Below are 24,586 nucleotides of genomic sequence, written 5' to 3' on the forward strand. Positions count from 1 at the left end.
ATCTAGAAGATCAATTAATTACATAAAATTTTAAAAGATGTCACAAGGAACCATGGCACTGTCAACATATTTTACCAAGCTCAAAGCACTCTGGGATGAACTGGAAGCGTACCGCAGCACAAGCCTTATCTGCAATCAATCATCACCCTTCTGGTAATTCTGACAATCACATCAATGTTGCAGGTTTGTTTCCCATATCTACATTATCTATTAACTCTGCGAGTTCTAATTCATGGATTCTCGATAGTGGAGCTACGGATCATATAGTATCAAAATCTTCTGTTATGACTGAACCAAAGGCTGCCATCATGTCTACAATAAATTTGGCTAATGGAGAGACAGCACGTGTGTCACATACTGGCAATATTTCCCTTAGCCCTAACCTTAAATTGAACAACGTTTTATGTGTGCCTTCATGTTGGGTTTTATGTCCTGAAACTCATAGTTTGTAAACAAAGAAATATTCTATTTTCAATAAAGTTATTATTGATGTTTATTCAGTAAAAAATTGTGATTGAATAAAGTGAACTTTACGATCATTAATCTAAATCCAATAAACTAAGAACACTCTGGCTATAGTATGATTACTTGAACTATATGTAGAGACATAAGAGTGAATCAAGTTCAAGTATATAGTCAAAATGATCTATAGTATAAGGATAAGGCTGAGTACCTTATTCTGGGGACACTATGGATGCGGCCCACTTTTGTATATGATATAAACAATGTGATCACTAAATTGTACATGTGGAGACATGTGAGTGGGGGCGTCCTATGCAATGAGTATTGCATAAGATCGGACCATGAAGAAAACCACTCTCACTTTATAAAGTCGTTTACTGTTGAGACTGATTTTCTTTTCATTCGATAACCTAGGTAACTCGGTTTTAATCCTGAGCTAACCATGAACTCCTGTTTATTCGGAATTATCCTTAGATTTGCATGGGTGAGAGTGGCTCTAGTTCGCCGACTCAACAGGCCTCCCATTTCAGGGGTAAGACTGTGTGAATGGCTGGGGACGTGGGGTGCAAGACGGAATTCAGTCCTACCCACTTTTAGGGATAGAAGAAAGGTAGTTCCCTTAAGCACTGACTCCAGGTCTTGAACAAGGGGCCCCACCCTCTCATTGGCCTGAGAGGGATTCGGTTTACTGGTTGGACCACAAACCAATTGTTCATTAGAGGATCAGTGAGACATAAGGAACAAGAAGTAACTTCAGGGGTAAAACGGTAAATTGACCCAGCTCTAGTTACGAACAACCTGTGAAGGATCGACTTACTAATCATGGTTATATCAGATGGACAGAAATATATCTATAGTGAGGGGAGTGCGACTACTAGGCTATAGTGGAGTGTCCTAGTAGTTAACGAATGTTGGTTAACCAGGTTAATGAGTTTAATCGGTTAATCTTGGATCGTTGGAGCCCATGATCTATAGGTCCATTAGGTCCCTCTGCTAGCTCATATCGGACTAAACCATAGAACAGTGTGACGAGTGAGTTCGAAGTGTTCGAATTCAAGTTAGGGAATATGCGTTACATATATACGATATATTTAACCGCAATTTTGTTTTATTTACGAATTAAACGAAAAGAGAGAATCTGAGATATTTAAATAAGATTTAAATATCTTAATCAATTATGTGTCGGAATTGATTGGGATTGGCATTTGAATTAATATTAAATATTAATTAAATAGTTTAATTAATCATTTAATGTTACCTTACTTTGAAATTCATCATTCAAATTAATTGTTGAATTAAAATGAAGAAAGTCAAAATGTTGACTTTCATCTAATGGAAAAATCCATGTTAGTGGAATTTTGAGGTGTCAAAATTTGGTTTAACCAAACTTGCATGTTTGTCAAATAAACCCCACAAGTTTGAGTGGAATTTTGAGTGTCAAAATTTGGTTAACTCAAACATGCATGCTTGCCACATAATCCCAAACATTTGAGTGGAATTTTAAGTGTCAAAATTTGGTGATCTCAAGTTTGCATAAACATGCAAACTTGACTCTTTAAATAGAGTGATCATGATACTTGGAAATTATTCTTCATCTTGATGAAAAAAAAAAAACCCTTGAGAAAAACCTCTCACAAACACTCTCTTTCACATATACAAAATCCCTCCCAAGTTTAGTCACTCACCGGATTCCACAATCCCGTTCTAAGGCCGGAGGATAGTGGAGAAGACACTAGTGGTGGTTCGAAACCGGTTCGTGAGGCAAAAGGAGTTTGAACTACAAAAAGGTTAGTATTTAAACTCATTAAGTTTTAATACTTATGAACATGCTAGTTATTTACAATAATTGATGTTCTAAAAGTGCCTAAGATCCAAATTGCTTTCGCATGTGTTATATTAACACCAACACTTCATTCAATTTAAACCTAATGTCGATCAACAAACTTACCAATAACTTGAAATGTTATGTCACCTTCTATCCTGATTCTTGTGTTATGCAGGACTTGGCTACGGGGAAGATGATTGGCTCGGGTAAACAATTTGGAGGTCTCTATTATATTTCTTCATCTCCAATCAAATCTTCAGCTCATCAAGTATCTCAGTCATCTGATTTGTGGCATTTACGCCTAGGTCATCCTTCTTTTTCTTGTTTTAAATTTCTAGCTGATCAATTGCATCTTAATAATGCGAGTTATTCTCATAATTGTAGTATCTGCCCGTTACCAAAACAAACTAGGTTGTCTTTCCCAAGAAGTTCAATAACAATTCATTCTGCCTTTGATCTGATACATTGTGATGTTTGGGGACCACATAAAATTCCTACCCATTATGGTTTGCGTTTTTTTCTCACTATTGTGATGATTTTACTCGATGTACTTGGGTTTTTCTAATGCAACATAAGTCAGAAGTACATCATTTGTTAATGAACTTTGTTAAATTCGTTCAAACTCAATTTCATACTATTATCAAGATAGTTCGATCAGACAATGGGACTGAGTTCCTATCTTTGCAACCATTCTTTACTTCTTGTGGCATTGAATTTCAGCGCACTTGCGTCTATACTCCACAACAAAATGGAGTCGTAGAACGTAAGCATCGCCATATCCTAAATGTAGCTAGGTCTCTTCTTTTTCAGTCACAAGTTCCACTTAATTTTTGGGGAGAGTGCATTTTAACGGCTGTTTATCTTATAAATAGAACGCCATCACCATTGTTATCTAACAAGACACCCTTTGAAGCACTCTACAAACGACCACCTACATTTTATCATCTTAAAGTTTTTTTGTTGTAAATGTTATGCAACTATAGTACATCCTAAGCAAAAATTTGAACCTCGAGCAATTCCTTGTGTTTTCGTAGGATATCCTTGTGGTCATAAAGGTTACAAGTTGTATGACATGCAATCTCACAAATTCTTTATCAGCCGTGATGTTAAATTTTGTGAAGATGATTTTCCTTTTTCATCAGCTTCACAAACTTCAACATTAGCTCCTTCGACTCCTGTTGTACCACTTCATGATCCATCCTACTCAAACATCCATCCTCCACCTTCTATTCCTTCACCTCCTATTCCTCCTTCACCTCCTATCTCTTCACCTACTACTTCGTCGTCTCCTCCACCTTCTCCAGATTCGCCCACTAATTCCAATCCTATCCCACTTGATACATCAGCTCCACTCCGACGTTCTGCTCGTATTAAACAGCCTCCAGCTTGGCATAAGGATTATGAGATGTCTTCTGGAGCCAATCATTCAACCTCTAGCTCAAGTCCCGGCACTGGCACCAGGTATCCCATTCATCATTACCTTTCATTCTCTCGTTTTTCTCCTACTCAACGTGCTTTTCTAGCTCTTATTACATCCCAGACAGAACCTAAAACCTATGACGAGGCAGTTGGCAACCCGTTATGGCAGCAGGCTATGAATGATGAAATTGCAGCTTTGGAACGTAATCATACATGGTCTCTCATTCCTCTACCACCTGGTCATAAAGCTATTGGTTGTCGTTGGGTGTACAAAATTAAATACAACTCTCATGGTTCTGTTGAACGTTATAAAGCTCGACTTGTAGCAAAGGGATACACTCAGGTTGAAGGTATTGATTACACAGAAACATTTTCCCCTACAGCAAAACTTACTACACTTTGTTGCTTACTCACTGTTGCTGCTGCTCGAAAATGGTTCACCCATCAGTTGGATGTTCAAAATGCCTTTCTCCATGGTAATCTAGACGAGGAAGTTTTTATGTCTTTACCACCAGGTCTTTGCCGACAAGGGGAGAATACAGTATGTCGGCTCCATAAATCTCTTTATGGATTAAAAGAGGCTTCTCGCAATTGGTTCTCCATATTTTCTACAACTATACAAAATGCATGCTACACTCAGTCCAAAGCAGATTACTCTTTGTTTACTAAGAGTAAAGGTACTTCTTTCACTGCAGTTCTAATCTATGTCGATGATATTCTGTTGACAGACAATGATCTCAAAGAAATTCAATATCTCAAGACTAGTTTACTCAAGAAATTTCTTATCAAAGATTTAGGAAATTTGAAATATTTTCTACGCATTGAATTTTCTCAGTCTAGAAAAGGAATTTTTATGTCTCAAAGGAAGTATGCTCTAGACATCCTTCAAGACACAGGTCTTACAGGAGCACGTCCAGACAAATTTCCTATGGAGCAAAATCTGAAACTTTCTTTAACTGAAGGAGAGAAGTTGAATGATCCAAGTAAATACAGACGGTTGATTGGCAGATTAATATATTTGACCCTCACTAGGCCTGACATAGCTTATTCAGTTCGTATGCTTAGCCAATTTATGCATGAACCAAGAAAACCACATTGAGAGGTAGCTCTTCGAGTTCTGAGGTACATCAAAGGCACTCCTGGTCAAGGACTTCTACTGCCATCTGAAAACAATTTAAGATTACAAGCATATTGCGATTCTGACTGGGGTGGTTGTTGAACTTCCAAACGGTCTATTTCTGGGTTCTACATTTTCCTCGGAAATTCAATTATTTCTTGGAAGTCTAAAAAGCAGACTAATGTGTCCAGATCATCAGCAGAAGCCGAGTATCGAGCTATGGCAAATACTTGTTTAGAGTTAACTTGGTTAAGATACATTCTTCAAGACTTGAATGTTCCAACCAGCATCATTATATTGTGATAATCAAGCAGCATTACATATAGCAGCCAATCCAGTTTTTCACGAACGTATGAAACACATTGAAATAGATTGTCATATAGTTCGAGAAAAGTTACAAGCTGGAATCATCAAACCGTGTTATGTTTCGACCAAAATGCAATTGGCAGATGTTTTTACTCAAGCTCTTGAAAGATATCAGTTTGACTTTTTGAAGGACAAGTTGGGTGTTATCGACATACAATCTCCAACTTGAGGGAGAACATTAAGAGAGGATATTTTGGAGATATATTTTAATAATTAGTTATAATATATCTAAGATATTTAGGGAGTTGTATAGTTTATTTATTTACATGATCGAGTTAGTTATATATTTTTTTCTATTTTAGGTATTAAGGGAATATCATTCTTTGTATCCCAATTCTATTTCTATTTCTCATTCATTCTTAACAGACTTACACAAAATTAAAAAATTAAAAAATTAAAAAATATATTAGATAAAATGTTGAAATTTAAGGTACTTTAGATATTATTTAAAATAAAAACTCATCTAAAAAGCATTTGGCTTGCTAATTGGAGTTATTGTATTTAGAATTTTTAGTCTATAGAGTTAAATAATGTGTCTAAAAAGTCAATGTTAGGGATACACAGTTTAATTTAAGTTTAGATAGTCGGTGTTAGGAATGCACAATTTATTTAGAAATTAAAGTTTTAGTATTTGTATTTAGGAATGTTTTTTTAATACTTTTTTTTGTTGTTGAATTATATAAATATCAAATTTTCAAAATTTTAATAATTAAGTTATCTTTCCAAAGAAATATTATCTTCTTCAATATTATTTTTTACTATTATTTGAATCAGATTACTAGTGGCAATTTTCAGAAACTATCCTACTAGAAAATCTATAATTTTAATCCTTTTTATTTTTTTTCTGAAATATTTAGTTTATTAAAGTCATTTGTTATAATGTCCTAATATATCCATGATTATCATTTAAATACAAATTTGAAGTATTTAAGCAACTCAATATTCCATCACTAGTGACATACAATTATAATTAAACTTTGTCTCCATTGTAAAAATTTTAAATGAACTTTGTAGTTAGCACATAAAATTAGATATTTTTTTTTTGTTCGTACAAAAGTTCTTCCATTTAATAAAAATTTCGATAGAAATATCCTAAAATTTTGGATGTTGATGGGTAATTCCAATATATATATATATAACAAAATTTTCAAAAAAAAAAAAAAAAAAAAAAAAGTTAATCATTAATCATTTTTACATTTTTAATGTTAATGATTAATGATTAATGACATTAATCATTAATGAATTTTTTAAAATGTGTAGAGTTATGAACATTGTGTTGTGGAGTGAATTTGTTGTGAAAGATGTAGGTTAAATAAGTAGTAGGATAGTTTAGGCCACTCCCCTCAACCCACCCAAGTCCCAACCCAAGTTAGTGGCTCAAACACCCCTTCAAAACATATTTTTCCTCTCATAAAAAACGGGTGATTATACCATGACACTTCGCTAATCTTCTCATCTTACTCATCAAGAACATCATAGCTGTGGATTTGGTAGTTCAACCTCTCCTCAATGTTAGTCATTCACTCAAAGCCCAAACTCCATACTGAGAACTATTTGCAACAGCAAATAACTATTGCCAATGCTTTGCAAGGATAAATTACACCGCGTCCCTCCTTTTCTGAACCAAAAATGAACTCGAGAATTCAGAATTTAGTATCGTATAATAAGTCAAACACGAGTTGCTAAGTTAACTGTGAGATGCATGCTCTATCTGATTTGTCCTAATAGGTATTAAGAATACATCAATGGAAAGAACAAAGAACATTTGGAACAGAGGTATATAACGAAAAATAGTTAAACAATTTAGCCATTATGGGAGAACTAATAATACTAGACAGCTACCTTGAGTATCATCTTGAGTCAAGTATGAACTAATAATCCCATTCATTTGAGAATGTTCAAAGCATGCTTCTTACCTCTATCCACAAGTACCAAGGGTTGGGTTGTCTCCCTCAACTCTCTCTATTACATGCTTTATTGATGAACAATGATATGGGCAATAAGCTAGTTGCCTGGATGACATAGAACAAGCAAGTTATCGTAACTCTATTTGCAACCATTTAATTTCTTGGTCCTCATCAAAACAAGAGGTATCGAAAAATACTTGATTACCAGCCCCACCCAGCAAAAAAAGAGCAGAAAAACATAACTATGGGCATTCTTGAACAAATTATAAAACTAATTAGTGCAATAGTAAGAAATGCTAGTAAACAGGTCTGCAAAGCAGCTGAAATGGAACACAGAAATTTTAGTTCAGCGAGTGTGGTTTTCAACGGTATTTAAACTCATGCCCTAAAATCAGAGGCCGTGATTCCTCCCTCCCATTTTGCCTGCACACATTCTCTCTTTTTTCTTTTTTTTTTCTTGTGAGTTGGTGGGGGTGGGCAAAGCAAGATGCACACAAACTATACAAAGTGAAAATGGAGAAAAAATCATCTAAATTCCAAGACTTGTTGCAAAAAAATTATAGGAGGTAAAAAAATAAAACACAATATTCATGTACAGGTCGGTATTAAATTCTTAATCCTAGATCACCAATATACAAAAGGACGACAGATCTTACTATTGCGAGAACAGCCTGTCTTGCAGCATTTGCCCAAGCTTCGTGAAAAGAAGTTGTTGCTCCTCAAATGTAAGGTTCATTAGTATCTAAAATAAATAAATACCACCAGCAGTCAGCTCACATAACCTCACCGAAAAGATTCTTGCTCTAATAAGAGAAGGTGAATGAATGAGACATTCATCTAACCTGGTCAATAATTGATTCAACGGTGATACTCTGAGACACGACGAATGATTGATGATAGATGTATGAAAACACGGCCATCACCATCTGCATTTGAAAAACCAAATATTTTAACTGCAGGGAACAAGGGTACGAGGGGAACAAGGACAGGAGTAATCGACTATGCCAAAAATATTAGGGGTGCAAATAGGTTGGTTAAGTGCCCGACTAAACTGAACCACATCAGGGGATATGACCAAAATGAGCTGAACTTGCTTGATTTTGTGATGGTTGATCAAGCCATCAATTCTCACTACAGAATCAGATAAAAAAAAAGATGGGGGGAAAGATGGACAAATACAGAGTTGGAGTGATGATCAAGAGAAGAGCAAGTGGCAGGGAAATTGACAATGGAGGAGACATGGCAAAAGTCTATAGTGCAGAAAGCAACCTCCTGATCACGGAAAGGGGTGAAACATCCTAATTTTCTTTATGAGGGGCAAGGTTGAAGCTACTAGGAGACTTTTTCGAGGTAGTCCTCTTTCACCTTTTATAAGTAATAGGAGACCTTAACAGAATGTCGAAAAGGGATTGTTCTAAAGGTGGGCTAGAAGGTTTCCATATTATCCACCTGAATCACTTGCAATGTTCAAATGTTATTCTATTGTATAGTATAACCAAGCCCTGGAAAATTCTGTTAGGCCTCCAATTATCATCAGGTACAGTGAGAAGGGGCCAAAAAGGGAATTTATCCTTGAGAAGTTAGTTCCAAGGGTCAAGGGTCAGAATGTAGGGGAAAGCACGGAGGGAGTGAGGGAGAGGAATGTTAGCGGGGAGTGTGGGAGAGGAATGTTAGCGCATATACGCAAGGGGAAAGGAGAAGAGATTTTCATCTTTTGTCTATAGTAGAAAGTTGTATGGGGAAGGGAAGAGATTACACACCCGACTAGGTTTGCTTCTGTATTGCCTTGGGTCACTTTCTTCCTCTGTTGGTAATACCTTGCATATTGGGCATACCCTTTGTACTTTCATCTTTTGTCTATTGTAGAAAGTGGTAATACCTTACATTTGCTCTTCCAAAGTCATATGACAATGCTAACAAGTGAGCAAGTGCCAACGACATGCTGTGAGGCACCCTTCAACCGACTGACTGAAGATGAATTCCAGACAGAATATAACAGGACTTTGTCTCTATTGTGAGGAAAAATTCATCGTGGGCCATCATGGTAAAGGAAAAGAACTTGGGGTTCTTTTGGTGTATGATCACAAAGAGGAAATGGAAGGTGACGAGACGAACATGGTTATTAAGCTTGCGTGATGCAAGCAATGGAGGTGGCTATTCATACCTTTGCGTGGAATGATCAAGCCCAAGAGGCGTTTGAGAGATTGAAAAATGTCTTGGTAACTCCACCTATATTTACCTTTTGTGGTGTAAACTGATGCGTCTGGAACAGGCTTAGGGCTGTTTTATCCCAATAGCAATTTCCAATTGTATTATTCAGTCATATCTTATCCCCTCAAGCCCAATCTAAATCAGTTTAGGAAAGAGAACTCATGGTGATAGTCTTTGCGGTTCAACGATGGCAGCGCTATTTACTCAATCAGAAATTCATTGTTAGAACAAATCAACAAGCGGTGAAATTTTTGGAACAGAGAATGACAGCCTGAGTTTCAACGATGGATTTTTAAATGGCTGGGCTACAATTTCAAAATTCAAGTCTAGAAAATAAAATTGTTGATATTGTGTCTGAGGTTACCACTGGTCACTCATATGGCCAATCTTTTAGTTCCAGTCATTTTAGTTAGTTGTTGAAGTGATTACGGAAGAGGTTGCTAATGATCCAAAGCTAGCCAAATCATCCAAAGCCTGGAAAGTGATGCAGGCAGTGTGCCCAAATTGTCCTTTCAGCCAGGCAAACTTTGTATAAAGGTTGGCTCGTTCTCTCAAAAACTTCTTCCCTAATCCCAGCAATGCAACAGACATACCATGACATCGTGATGGGGTCACTCAGGGTTCTTAAGAACTTATAAAAGACTAGTTTATTGGGAGGGAGGGAATGAAGTCTGACACTAAGCAAATATGTGAAGCAATGCCTAGTCAAATCCTTGGCTGCATATCCCACAGAGCTATTACAACCCCTACAGGTACCATGTGGTACATGGGAGGATATCACTATGGATTTTAGTGTAGGAATGACTCAATTTTTGTGGTAGTCAAATGCCTATGTACGCCCATTTTCTACCTCTTAAATCCTGTTCATAGCCGAGTCGTCCTTGGCTGATGTGTTCGTTCAAGAAGTTGTAAACCTACATTGGGTCCTCGCTCAATCTTCTTCTACCGTGATAAGGTCTTTATCAGCCAATTTTGGACTGAGCTATTTCGAACTCTAGGCACAAAACTACAAAGGAATACAATGTATCACCCCAAAATCAATGGGCAAACCGAAGTGGTAAATAAGTGTTGAGACCTACTTACACTGTTTTTGTTGTGAGTTACCAAAGCAATGGGTGAATTGGTTGTGCAAGGCAGAGTTTTGGTATAACACAACTTTACATATCTCCATCGATATTACACCATTCCAGGCTATTTACGGGCAACCCCAACTCCATTCATATGGTGACCAACGAACTCCCAACTCAACAGTTCACCAACAATTTAGGGAACATGATTTAGTTCTGAAATTTCTCAAGGATCACCGACACTCCGCTCAGGAAAGAATTAAAAAATTCGCAAATAAACAAAAAGAAGAGAAGTTGAGTATGAGGTGGGAGATTGGGTGTTCCTCAAAATTAGGTAATATCGCCAAACCTCTTTCCAAACGAATAAATGAGAAGTTGGCAGCCAAGTAATTTGGTCCTAATTACATCGAAAAATAGATTGGGCCTGTGAACTATAAGAGCTTTGTTTGGCAGACATACAATGTTCCATCCTGTGTTTTCATGTTTCCCAGCTCAAGAAGACACTTGGAGAGTTGTTGACACAATCGGGACCTCCATTGTAGACAGATGACTGTGAGCGTATGGATGAACAGAATGATATCCTGGGACATAGAGAAGGCACGGGCACAAGAGGAACCGCATTGTTGGTTGGAAAAACTTACCAGAACATGAAGCTACTTGGGAAGCACTTGCTGATTTTCGTCTCTAGTTTCCAAACTTCAACCTTGAGGACAAGGCTTCAATGTCTCAAGGGGTTAGGCCCCCAATTCACATTAAGTATGCGAGAAGGGGCAAAAAAGGAAATTTACCCTCGACAAGTAAGTTACAAGGTTAGAGGGTAGGGGGGACCATGAAGTGAATGTGGAAGAGGAATGTTAAGGTACATACCTAAGGGAATGGAGGAGGGATTTTCATGTTTTATCTGTTGTAGAAAGTTGTAAAAGGCAGGGGAGAGATTGCCAGCCCTTTCTAATCAGCTAGGTTTGCTTTTGTATTGCCCTAAGGCACTTTCTTCCTCCGTTATTAATATATAGTAAAGAGGTGCATTACAAATGCTTTCTGCTCAAGTGTTTAAGAAGACTTCATGCTACGAAGTTAACCTCCCAAATTTCAAGTGACTGGGATCAATTGTTATAGGAATAGACTCGAAGAGGTAGGATATCTTTCTGTCTTGACCTTTGAACTACATAGAATGCCTTTGATCAAAAGCCTACCTCAAAATGCTTAAGGAATCTTATTGTAATAATCTGGGGGAAAATTACGGAATGGAAAACGATAGTGAAAGGAGCCAAGGATATTTTCCAATAACAGAATAATTATTTGAGGAAGACAACGATAGTGAGAGGAGAAGCCACTTAGTGTGATGGAGGATCATCACTCTGCCTTCAGATTGTGGGAAGGGAAGGAAAATATTACGAAAGGAAACACCCCACTCGGGAAAGTGGCTATGGAGGAAATTCTTGAAGGAGAAGGATGCTCTTTGGTACAAAATTGTTTCCAGTAAATATGGTTTACATAAACTGGGTAAGAACACAAAAAACACAATGAAGCTGATTGTCGAAGCCCTTAGGTGAGTATCTCAATACTTAAAAGACCTTTCTTCTCTCCCCTCATTTTACAAAGTCAGGAATGGTAGATGGTGGTTACGTTTTTTCTCAGGAGGATACTGCTAAACAAAGAACGTGTACAACTCAGGGAGGGTTCTTATAATTGTAATTTGAGTTTTCCCTCTAAATTTAGTTGTTTACTTGGGTAATTTGGATAGTTATGTATGATGAGCAGGACGAGTCATCTACTATCCAATTCACCCAAGTGCCCGATATATCTAAATAAAGAGGGAAAACTCAAACTTACAGCCTGTATGTGATGTTAGGGATAAAATATTCTTTACCATCTAAACTAATTCAGCATACCTGGCAATCCATCCTATCTGTGATTCCACCATGTCCAGGAATGCTATCACCAAAATCCTTCAAAGGGATACAACAGCGTCATATTTATGAAGTTACAAAATTGATAGGGCTTTGACATAAGAAAAATGAGGAACCTTGATTTTAAAAGCTCTTTTGAAGCCGCTAGCAAAGAAGCCACCAAAAGGAGCTATTATTGATGCAAACAAACCAAGACATATAGCATGCCACTGAACTCGCAAAATGGTGACATCTTTCCATGGGAACTGCCAAACAATGACCTAAGTTAGAAAAATAAATATAGATGGGCAAATAAGAACTAATTGTAACATCAAGAAGAAACAGCTAAGCTCGCAAATCATAGAATGCAGACTATTCCAAGAATGCAATAAAAAATGCTTATTGGCAATCTCAAACAAATCCATCTGTTAGAGCTTTCCGGCTTCCAACAGAGGGTTTAGAATGGTGTCATCATCTTCCATAGCTCACGCACCATCATCTCCATTTATGACAATTATATTGCTATTAGTGCAAATAATTTCCATGTTCATTTGATTGTATTTACTGTAAATTTCATTCACAAACCAGCACAATCCTTGGCCCTATCGTTGGCCAACGATTATGTTTTTTTTTTTCTCCTTTTGTAGATGGATTCCATAAACATCTTTGACCAACTGAGACTATATATTAAAACCTAATATGGAGTGTCCACATAGCTAATACCTTTTCAGTCAATGTTTCTGGCGTGAAAGCTAAAAAGATTTGTTTACTCAAATAAAATGAATATATGATGTCAAAACGAAACACTTCCAGAAAGAAGACAGGATCAACCTCAAAAAAAATGTTGAAAGCACATTTTTCTAGCATGCTAGGCAGAGGGATACCTCTTCCCCCTGCCCTTCTAAGCTGTATCCCTGCTTGCTGGTATCATCTTTTATCTCTTACCCGGTAAAGAAAGGGTTAATGTAATGATTTTCTTTATGAAAAAACCTGAGAATATAGCTATGTAATCCTCGCATGTAAAAATCATAGAATTGGATTTTTAAATCATGTAAAAAAAAAGGTAAACTAATGAATTTTTATAATTAGCCAATTGCTTGTACTGATCAAATTAGTTAAAATACAATGCTTGTTAAAACAATGGAGTAATACACAAATCTTTTTCGATAAATAGCAATTAAAGAGATAGATCTTAAGAATTAAATGTCAAGATTGTAAAAATTGGAACTAAATATTTGGTTTTTTTATTTGTTACTTTTTTATTTTTGATAAGAAACAAGGAAACTGGACGTTTATGACTGACGAATAGCAAATAAGGGTTCTCAGATTGCCTAATGATGATGAACTTGAGAAGGAGAACTGGGACTGTTTTTTCCAGACCACATATGTGGTTAGTAGGAAAAAACACACAGATGAAGCAAATTGAAAAGCAAGTACATTTACCTAAACGGTAAAAGTACACACGCACATACATATATAATAATCAGATTCAAGCAATACCACTTTACTGACCCATGAAGGAATCCATCCAGGTAAAGTAAAATATTCTGGTGAGAACAAAGGACCCGGATCACAGTGAAGCCACCCAGTTGATAAATCCTGCATTTGTATCCCAGATAAGTAGACATGATTATCTTTAAAACAAAAATTTAGGACACTAAAAGAGAATCACCTTTCTTGGACAAGTGAGCCAACTGAATCGACCCATGATGTTTGCAAGCTGCACCAGCACCAGCATTTTAATAGCATCATTATTATAATCACTTTTTTACTGTTATCATCATGTTTCCAGGCAGTTAAAGCATATTCACAGACAAGGATTTTTTAAGGAAACTACACAATCTAATCACATGAAATAAAAATAAAGTTAAATCGTCATTCAACCCTAAAGCTTAAACTGATGAGTTACCATAAATCAATTATATCAATACTTTTAGCACTCTCTCTCACTTATGGGGTTGAAAATTTGTTGAAGGTCCAACAAATGTAAATCGAGGAAATGCATTACCACAGTTAAAACACATGATCTCTTACTTTGATACCATATTAAATCACCAATCAGCCCAAAAGCTTAAGCTGATGGATTACGGTGAATTTAGTTATATTAATACTTTTAACATATCTATACATCGGTAAACGTTTAAGTAATAGAAATTAACCATCAAGAAACATGTGCAAAATAAAACCATAAACCAAAGTAAACGTGCCCACTTTAAAGGCAGAAGAATATGAAATTAAAAATCAGAAGAATAAAGAAGTAATATTCCAAGATATATAGTAATTGAAGGTTGCTATGTAATAGGTTCTGCCAGATCAATTAAAGGCAGAATCCATTTCTTTAAGAAGCTACAACCTTCCATACACGAGGCAAATGAACAACACATGGATCAAGTTAAGGAAGGACTATTCTCATTTCTCAGTTATTTTCCCACCTAAAAAGGGAACAATTTAAAGTTAAAACATATATTATTGTAGTCTATTCTGTCGCAAAAGCGGCCCCAGTCTAGAAAATAATCATGTAAAGCCCAGAAGATAAGATCAGTGCTTTTTTTTTTTTTTTTTTTTTTAATACGAAACGAAGTTATCTTTTGAGAAAAATGAAAGAGTACAAGAGCATAAAAAAACCAGAAAAAGGAATCCTAACACTAACTACAAGAATAATCCCCAATCCAAAAGAATGAGATCAAGCTCTAAAGATCATTTTGTTCCTTCCAGATAAAATTGCCCACAAAATAATGAAAAAAAAAATGCCAAACAATTCTTCCTTTATCAAGAACATGAGGCTTTAGGAGAACATCCTTTATCAGACAACAAGCTCTGTTGCAGCCAATCCCAGTTCTTTGTTGGATACATTCAACAGTACTTTGTTTTCCCTCCAAGTAAAAACAATGTCGAAGTATTGAGAACCTGTGCAGCTAAATACCTATGGCTCTGATGGAATTTTGAAAGAAATAAATCAAAAACTATTCCATAATTCTTCTTGTGAGGACAGAGATATTTGGGATGTTATTCAATTCCAAGCTTACCCGTGTTGCATAAGCTTTTTGTGTATTAAAAGCTTACGAAGTAGGTCTTGTGCTAAAGTGGGGTATTTGACTTGAGAGGAATAAGAAGATAATAAGGGATGTTGAGAAATCTAGGGAGGAGGTTTGGGAGCTTGTGAAGTTTGATGCTTTGATGTTTAATCAACTGATCTGTTAGCTCCCTTAAAAGCAGCCTGTTGTGATGTTGCCCACCATTTTCAGCTCCCACATCCCTCTGCCCTTCATCCTTATCCTTAATTTACAGGTCATAACACCTTGTCTGGAGGATTGCGGTCTGCGCATTAAAAAAAATAAAACAAAATCTCTGTAAAACAAAGTCTAGGGCTAAGGGACTAGAGGAAACTCCAATCAACCATCAAATATGAAAAAGAGACCTTGTCTCAACACAGGGAAGAGTCCACATCTATTTTATGATTATTCTATCCTGGCATTTCAAGGGATTGGGTTATTGGCGGAAGTGTGTGAGTTATAGTATATATTATCATGACATTCATGTATATAACTTCAGATTTAGAGACCTATTATTACATTTTTCCCTTTATTGTAATTTTACATTCTTTTAGTTTAGGGCTCTCATGTGGAGCTACGTATTTGTGAATTTAGTATAGGAAAGATATTAGCTATTCTCTCAATATTGAAGAAAAACATGCTCTTGTCAAAGGCGTCATTATCAAATACAATCCTTCTTGATCATCCTTCAAGAAACCAAGAGTAGTAACATTGATAGACCTATCTTTCTCCATTTCCAATGTCACTGATGAGTTTGAATCACTTGTTTATATAAAATCATAGCCAGGATTCTATTGGAGAGGCTGAAATGTGTGATTCCAAGCACTATCATAGAGAATCAATTAGCTTTTGTAGCAGGGTGTCAAATTCTGGACGCCTCTCTTACTGCAAACGAGCTCATTGAGGAATGGTATAGAAGTGGTTGAAAAGGTCATCAATAAGGTAAATCGGGATTTCTAGATGAAATCTTGAGAGTTAAGGGGTTTGGAGACAAATGGAGAAGCTGGATAGAGAGTGCATTTCATCAGAAAAATTTTCAATCATTATCGGTGGAAAACTGAGGGGCAAAATTTGGGCATTCTAGCCTAAGGCAAGGTGACCCCTTTCAGCTCATCTTTTTATTTTAGTAGTTGATTGCCTTAGAAAGGTTGTTGTCCCATTCCTCTCGGAGAAAAATTGATTACTTCAAATTCATCATCTACAATTTTTGGAATAAACCATTCTTTCTTCCACTCACAGGGAAAAAGAAAAAAACAAACCTTTTCAACGGACAAAAGTCTGAACTTATTTGGTCTTTAGTCTTGAACTTATTGGGTATAAAATAATGCTTCTTTAATTTAGCACTTGACAAACCGTTATTTATTATGACACTTTCTTGGGTTTTCCCCTTCATGGTAATCCAAAAGCAACATCCCTTTTTGGCAGCCTATCATTGATAAAGTAGAAAGAAGACTTCTTAGTTGCAGCCACATTTTTATCTCAAAGAGGGATAGACTTTCTCTCATTAATGCAACTTTGGCCGATCTGTATTTCTGTCACTTTTCTCTTTGCCTAGAAAGGATGTCCTAGCTATAGAAGAGATCTTCCGAAATTTTCCATAATCTGGTAACAAGAAAACAAAAAGTATCTCATGTTCTAAAGAGGGAAAAGGTAAAATGACTTCGGTTGAAAGGAGAGCTTGGTATCCTTGATCTAATGAAGAGAAATAAAGCTTTATTAGCCAAGTGGTATTGGAGATTCCACATTGAAAATATGGAGGAAGTTGATTGTAGCAAATTTTGGGTCTTCTCATTTTGATTAACTAGTCAGAATTGAAGTCAGAAACTTCTTCCTACAGCCGTTGGAAGCACATTCTTCAACCAGAGGACGTTATTGATTCAAATATTTGATCCAAAGTTGGAAATGGCCATTCAACTATTTTTTGGCATGATTTATGGTTGGGACAAAATCCTCTAAGTGCATCTTTTCCTGTTTTATTCGCATTGACAAAAACAAAGGATCCCTCTGTGGCAGAAATTTTGGTACCACAAAAACGCCTCATGGATTATGAATTTTTGCAGAAATCTAGAGAATGAGAAAATACCTCAATGGGAATCTTTGTTGACCTCTTTCTCGTCTTATCAATATATTCATAAGGAAGTGTCACCTGTTTTTATTCAAGGCAAAGAAGCTATTGCACTACCAAATCAATGGGCAGAAAATTCTCGAAAATGTCCCAACTTATGAAAAGCCATTCAGAAGGATTTCTATCCAAAAAAGATCAAGTTCCACCTTTGGGAACTCAACCACACTTGCCTAAATACCCTAGACCGGTTACAAAGAAGTTTCTGATGGGCTCTATCAACAAAATGCTGCAGTTTGTGTAAATCAAATAGTGAGTCCCAGAAACATAATAACTTCACTCAATGCCTTATTGCTTCAAAGATTTGGTCCCATTTACTCGCTCCATTTGGACATGGACTGACCCTATTAAGGTGCAAGATTGGTTGTCTCTAATTCTAATTGAGCATCCTTTCAGGGTTGAGAAGAAGATTACTTTTCTATAGATCAATAGAGCTTTCATATGGATTGTTGGGAATGAGAAAAATGCAAGAATTTTCAGCAACAAGGGGAATCCATCAATGTCATAGTCGAACACATGATACTTTTGGCTTTATGCTGTAGTAAACATGTTCCACCTTTTAGTAACTATAGTTTCAACTCTCTTACATCCAATTGGAGAAGTTTCTTTGTAACATTTTTTGGATAGATTTCGTTCCTTTTTTTATTTAACATTTTATACCATCAATGATTTTTTTTTTTTTTTTTTTTAATGAGAAGACCAACTTTCATTTAGAAATAAAATGAAAGAATACAAGGGTATACAGAACGGAGTCCAACTAGATAAATGACCTCCAATTAGGAAGAATGAGACCTAACAAGTAATTACAATAAAAAATTAAAAATTAAAAATAAAATTTAAAAAAAAAAAAAAAAAAAAAAGAAATCATCACCGTCATCCAAAGAGAAATATTGAACCTAATGAAGGACCAAATGTCAAAGAGTCCCTCACACTCCTCTAAAGGTATCATTGTTCCTCTTCCCAAAGACACCATAAAAGAACACAAACTCCATCATGCCACAAGAACATACCCTCTTCCAATAAGGGGGAAGGGGAAGGAACACTTCAATCATCTACCAGTAGTACATGCATCAGGCTAGCTGGAATCCGAACACAAAAAGAAAAAAAGAAAAATAAAAAAAAAAAAGTGGTTCTAGACACATACTAGCTGCAATCTAACACATCAAAAAAGTAGTTCCAACTGCATGAGCAAATGAATAGATCCAAAGGATATGACCCAAGTCTTCCTCTGCCCCCACAAAGAATGCAACAAAACGGACCACCAAAGAAAGCATCTTTCTCAGAAACCGATCAACAGTGTGCAATCTTCCATGGATAACTTGTCAACCAAGGCATCAACCTTCTTAGGAACTTCACCCACCAAAGAAAGCATCTTTCTCAAGAGCCGATCAAGAGTGTTCACTCTTCCATGGATAACTTGTCAAGCAAAGACAATATCACTAGAGGGAGAAAAGTTCAATAAGCCTCAAAAGAACAAGCTACAAAAAAAAAAAAAAAAAAAAAAAAAAGAAAGAAAGAAAACAGTAGTGTTAGGAGTACAAAAATGAAAATCCCTTATCCCCTGCCTAAACCAACTAAAACTCCCTGATCAAAGATAGGAGAGTTGAGACATCTATCCCCCTATTGGATAACGAGTGATGGAAATCGAGTGAAAGAGAGGGAGAGCTTCTAGAATGATTCAAGACATCAGCCATAAAGCAGTTCTTCATTGAGAACAAATTATGAACAAATTATCTAAACAGGGAAACGTAAAGAAAAGGCATTGAACCTCCACCCACCAATTCTTCCCAAAAGTACGTATTCCAGACCATCACCCACAAAGCAGTTAGCAAGGTTAGAAAAACAAGGGAGCTCATTTGCAATTTCTTCCCACATATTTCTGTATGTGCCTTTAACCCAGCCCAATGTGCTTGAGGATGAGGACCCTGCTTGCTTTAATCCTATACCATCAATGAAATTGTTTCCTATCCAATACACACACACAAGATATCCAACCAATGTCATTATCGTCTAGGCCTTGCCCAAGTTTGATGGCCAAAATAAACTTCAAGACGTTTATATTGCCATCTTAACATCCTCCTACAAAGAAGAAAAATGTCTCTATCCAATCATTAAATAAAAGGAAAAAGTTTGCATGGCATCACCTAATGCATTTCAGAAGATGGAAGCTAGCTTTATGAATATCATGTTATCAAGGACTGTTGAGAGCACTGATGGGGAGATTAGTAAGAAATGGATTGCCCATAGTGTCCTAGTTATTCTCAATATAAACTAGAATATTACAATACCTACTATTTCCTTGAGAGTGTTGCACAGTAAGTAGAGAATTAAATTAATTTAAGTGCATTAAACTTACAATAGAGATTAAGAGTCAAGTTCAACAACTTTTTACTTGAAAAACAATGTTTCAAATCATCTCATAAAAAAAAATTCAAAACAATGCAACCATCTCAAGCACATTGAAGACCATTGTATAATAGATAGGCAAAGACAAGGTACAAATTTTGCCAAAGTTGGTCATGTTCACAAAGAAGAAAGTCATTAGATATACTCCAAAGATGCACAACATTAGAAATAGCAGGAAAAGAGATTCTAAATTAGCATCACCATAAATGCCGAGATAATAGTTGTCACAGAGGCTCCTATGAATCCCTCCCAAGTTTTCTTTGGAGATATTTTGATCAACGGGGTTTTTCCAAAGAAAAATCCAAAGAAGTATGCAGCAATATCATTTATTACAATGAGTGTTGCTGGAAGAAGAAACCTGCGCATGCATTTGGCAACCTTTTAAAAAACATATCTAAAAAAAATCCAATAAAACATCAAAAGGAATATAACCAAAGATTTAAAACTTGTACTCAAGTAAAGAACAGTAAATATTAACTATTAAGATAGATGGAACTTGATGCCATAAAACCTTATTCACAAACTCTTACAGTTTATCAAAAGGAACAACCTCTAACTTTTCATTTTTTATAAAAAAAATAATAAAAATAAAAACAATTTTCATTGAGAAAAAATGGAAGAGTACAATTGCATATAAGAAAACCACAAAAAGGAGCATCTTAAAGAAAGAGACTTCAATCAAGAAAAATAAGACCTAGCAAATAATTACGAAAAAGATTCAATACCAATACCCAAAAAGAGACATTAAATCTTGCAAGGGACCAAACATGAACGGCCTCCCTCTCCAACACTCTAAAATTTCTATTATTTCTCTCACCCAAATACCCGACAACAAAGCACATACACTCTGGTTTTCCATAAATAAATAAAAAATAAATAAACAAAAATAAAAAACCCTCTTTCCCAAAACAACCACTCACTTGATCAAAAGGGGCGCCACCCTCATCCACCCCTTCCCACAAGAGTCTCCTCATTAAACATTCAATGATCTTACTGACAAAGATAGCCATTATAAACAAGGGGAAAAAGTAGATCAAGCTCCTACTCAATTGAATCAAAGTAAGTCTCTCTCCTTCAAAAAAAAAAAAAAAAAAAAAAAAGAAGGCATTTTTCCTAGCCGTTTCTGGATTTTTTTCACCACCAAGTTCTGAAAATGAACACTTCTCGGGTTACCCCCAAGGGAAGACCAAGAAAATATGCTTAAGTTGATCAATAATGTGATCCAATGAACTGATAATCTACACATCCTTCTCTTGAATCAAATAATTCAACGTCTGAAAGCAAAGCTAATGAAACTGATGTTTGTGGTAATTTCCATGTTGGGTATACTTTCTGCATACACCATAGATGAGATAATTTTCGTTTAAATATTTTTATATGTACCCTAGTTTCCCGAGGTCTCTACTATAAGAAATGTATTGATATAACTACCATAGTATAGAGAAGATTATAAAAATAGAGTTGCATAAGAAACCAAACGAAAGATCCCTCATGCTACTTACACCCTGGTGTCAACAATTGAGATGCAATCACGCAATAATTAGCTAAGCAAAAGTCCCAAAAGAAATCAAAACAAGGACAATTTTGTCATAAGGAGAAAATGGAGAACTGAATGAAGTAGAACAATGGACAATCTAAATGCAATTTAAATTACCAGAAGATTCCTTCGAAGATGTTAGCAACAGTGAATGAAGACTGTGTAAACACAACTATCAAGATCATGTGTGTCCACGCATACTGGCCAAACTGATATTTGTACATTTTCTTTTTTAAAGTAAGAATGAACCACATAAAACCTGATCAAGGCAACAAACAAAGTTACTTCAACAACACTCGTGAAAGAACAACAAAACTTTATTATCAGTCAAAATAGAAGAACTGAGCAAACAAAATGCCAATTAAACATAATCCAAGTTATAAAAAGGAGGGAGAGATTAATTCTCATAGCTGAAGTTACGTCACTAAGCATAATGCTAGGATCTACCTGCAATATACAAGAAATAACAAATGGCCATATGATACTTGACGAGGTAGCTGACAAGCTGATATAGAACTTTATCTGTTGTTACAGTATTGACAAGCCGTTGACTGAGAAGGCGGCCATAAACAAAAAACATTGCCGTGAAGAAGAAGTACCTACATAGAGTTTGGGAATGATATAATAACTTTAACTATTCAATAACTGCAATAGAGTTTGATGGAAGAATATTAACTGTGGCATTTAATTGAAAATCATAAACTCTCGTTGGTAAAAACAAATCCTTCTTAATAAAAAGCAGATACATATAGTACCAGTTTAATAACCGGAATCCTGGGAGCTGCCTATCTTCATGGGTCCTCCTGAGTAGATTGAAGAGTTCTCGAGCCATAAAGATTTGGATTACAACCACCATAGCCATAATATATAGATGTCCAAGGTATATTACTAATGCAAACCCTCCAATCATCCAGACAGATGAATAGGCACGAACCAACATTGACTTGTATTTATTTCTGTCATTAACAAGTAAATTGCTTCCATTTAGCTTCAAATCCTCCGCAATCCCCTGAAAAATGGATGGTGAAAAGCTCAATCACTCATTAATTTTACAAAACCAATACACAACTCAAAGCATTTTCCTGTCCACCAAGAAAGCAAATGTTAAGATTGCCAAAACTGAATACTTTCCCCCCTGCAATCTCTTTAAAAGGGAAAATAAATGAAGTGACCAAAAACAAGCAAAAGAGGAAACAGTATCCTTAATTATTAGTTTTAAAGTGCAGATGAACACTACTTGTAGAGCTCCAAATTAACCAAAAATGGAAGAAAAAAACTACCATCATTAGTAACTTCATTGACAAGTTCTAGAAAATCATACTCATTTGTGTGCATACCATTTCCCTAAGGCAGCAAAAAAAATATCTGGAAAAAAAAAGCTAATGATGTAAGGCGAAAAACAACAAAAGGAAAATGAAGGTGGAGAAACCTCATTCGATCGCCTGCGGTGTCGAAGCCTAGGGCTGGCGGGATAGTTAATACTATTTTCTCTCTGCATATCTCTTCAAACCAGATCACACATCAATGTTGTATCCCTGGTAGAACAATCAGACAAAACACCAGCACAAGCGTCAAGCGATTACAGGAGGCAAATGAATCATTTCAGCTTAGACTAGCATAACCAATAGCAAACCAATACCTCAACAACACGATAAAAACAAAATCCAAGAACAAAAGAGCGAGTGAAACCTGGCGAGGCTCTGCGCAGAAGAAAACAGGTGGAAAACGGCGACAAATCAAAATGATTTTAGTCAGAATGATGATGAAAATGAGATGAGAGCGAGAGGCAAAGTGAAGAACGAAAGGTTGATCTCAACGTGTTGAGTAGTGAAGGGATTACATATAACATACATTACACGAAGCTGATAGCCCGTAATTTGCCTGTGAATTTGATGAGCGCCGAAGGAGAAAACGTGAACTCCAATGGAAGATTTCAATACAATCGGTTTCCAATTGAGGAGAGATTCACAACTGTCAGTTCATCTTTCTCACACATCACATTTGACGACGACGACGACGACGACGACGACGACGACGATGGTGATAATCTCGCACTGAAACCTACGAACTTCAACCCAAAATGATGGATTAATTCCTTTACAAAAATAACCTGTTTTTTCGTTAAAAATATAAAAATAGCCCATTTGCAAAGATTTGCAAAAATATCCCTAAATAATTGGATATTTGCTATTTTTAACCCTAAAAGTTTTTTAGTTTACAAGATTAACCTACATAATCGAAATAAGTTGCTAATTCGAAACTTCGATGATGTGTTAAATTACTTAAATACCCTGGTGTGTAAACAACCTAAGACGAGCTTACTTCTTATTCCTGTGTTCGATCTCTTTCACCTCTGCCTCACTTGTGATCATAAGAGATGTTCTTTTAACCTGTGAGGTTAGGGTCTCGTGGGGACTTGCCTAAACAGGACGGAAAATTCTCATTTAGATGAGGAATGAGGGAAGATGTGTTGACTATGGCTACATGTCGGATGTCTCCGTCATGCTTGTCCAAGACGTATTGTTCATGGCCGCATGCGCATTCCAAACCTCTTTTACATGCTTTCATGTTAGATAGGTTTTTACTATTTCATGTTGTTTCAATACGATGGTGTATGACCCGTCACGAAAATCATATTTACACCTGCCAGGGCTAAAATGCCACAAAATGTACTGTACGGAGATGTGACTGGTTGTTAACTATTCCTACAAGGGTTATATGCTATTAAGGTCTTCGTTGTTATCTACTTGCTTTTAGCTCATAACATTGTTTTCTTTACAATTATTTTCAACGTATTTTATCGTTCACGTTTTCTAAAATCTTTCTCTCAAACATGACTCGAGACTCGAGTATATGCTGATATTGTCCGCGAAGTGTGAGTTTTACATGGCTGACTTGTTCGCTGAGTTGGAACAAGTGACGCCCAATCTTTGTCCCATTGTTGTAAGAGTGTGATTGAGACAAGTGGTATCAGAGCCTAGTCGGCTCTTTGGGAAGTAGCACACAAACATGTCCACTAAAAACAACTAGGCAAGTCTCGATAGAAAAGGGCTTTTGGAGTCTCGCATGAATGAGATTATTGCTAAGGTCGACAGGAACGATGAGATGGTAGGCCTCCGTGAGTTAATGTCTGACGCAAATTAATGATTAGGGTTGAGGCCCTAGAAGACAAGACCACAACTGTTGGTGGCATCGAGCGTAGAGA

At 36.2% G+C, this 24,586-nt stretch overlaps 1 protein-coding gene and 1 long non-coding RNA gene across 10 annotated transcripts; both read right to left on the reverse strand.

Annotated features, from left to right (window-relative positions):
• Positions 1-6,348: 6,348 nt before the first annotated feature.
• On the reverse strand, positions 6,349-23,461 carry LOC111782534 (phosphatidate cytidylyltransferase 1). 9 transcript variants are annotated; one of them, XR_015414674.1, is made up of 14 exons: positions 23,071-23,459; positions 22,811-22,916; positions 22,137-22,390; positions 21,829-21,980; positions 21,499-21,640; positions 20,046-20,202; positions 13,936-13,983; positions 13,764-13,862; positions 12,401-12,529; positions 12,267-12,323; positions 7,939-8,022; positions 7,753-7,838; positions 7,106-7,201; positions 6,349-6,807 (listed from the first exon to the last, which is right to left on the reverse strand). XR_015414674.1 is itself a non-coding variant. In XM_087120537.1 (14 exons), exons 3-14 carry the CDS (start codon positions 22,877-22,879, stop codon positions 7,459-7,461), a joined length of 1,413 nt encoding a protein of 470 aa, XP_086976663.1. In that variant the 5' UTR covers positions 22,880-22,916; positions 23,021-23,081; positions 23,233-23,461; the 3' UTR covers positions 7,348-7,458. The 9 variants fall into 9 exon arrangements, 8 of the variants coding, with proteins under 8 accessions (XP_086976668.1, XP_086976667.1, XP_086976666.1 ...); XM_087120537.1 differs by lacking the exons at positions 6,349-6,807; positions 7,106-7,201 and adding an exon at positions 7,348-7,594 and having other exon boundaries at positions 23,021-23,081; positions 23,233-23,461; XM_087120542.1 differs by lacking the exon at positions 7,106-7,201 and having other exon boundaries at positions 6,349-6,802.
• Positions 14,809-20,038, reverse strand: LOC111782537 (uncharacterized). The gene is made up of 2 exons (XR_015414675.1): positions 15,682-20,038; positions 14,809-15,359 (listed from the first exon to the last, which is right to left on the reverse strand). It is a non-coding gene; the product is annotated as an uncharacterized LOC111782537 (long non-coding RNA).
• Positions 23,462-24,586: the final 1,125 nt, after the last annotated feature.

The sequence above is a fragment of the Cucurbita pepo genome, chromosome 20 (assembly GCF_057944985.1).
Source record: "Cucurbita pepo subsp. pepo isolate OVF chromosome 20, ASM5794498v1, whole genome shotgun sequence".
NCBI classification, from domain to species: domain Eukaryota; kingdom Viridiplantae; phylum Streptophyta; class Magnoliopsida; order Cucurbitales; family Cucurbitaceae; genus Cucurbita; species Cucurbita pepo.

Bases quoted from the DNA above. Each gene is read 5' to 3' on its own strand.
- LOC111782534 (XM_087120537.1), bottom strand. From the start codon at position 22,879: ATGCAGAGAGAAAATAGTATTAACTATCCCGCCAGCCCTAGGCTTCGA. The intron at 20,203-21,498 runs GTAATTTAAATT...ATGCATGCGCAG, and splicing joins ATCTTCGAAGGAATCTTCTG to GTTTCTTCTTCCAGCAACAC. The intron at 13,984-20,045 runs GTGATGCTAATT...GTGCTGGTGCAG, and splicing joins CTATTATCTCGGCATTTATG to CTTGCAAACATCATGGGTCG.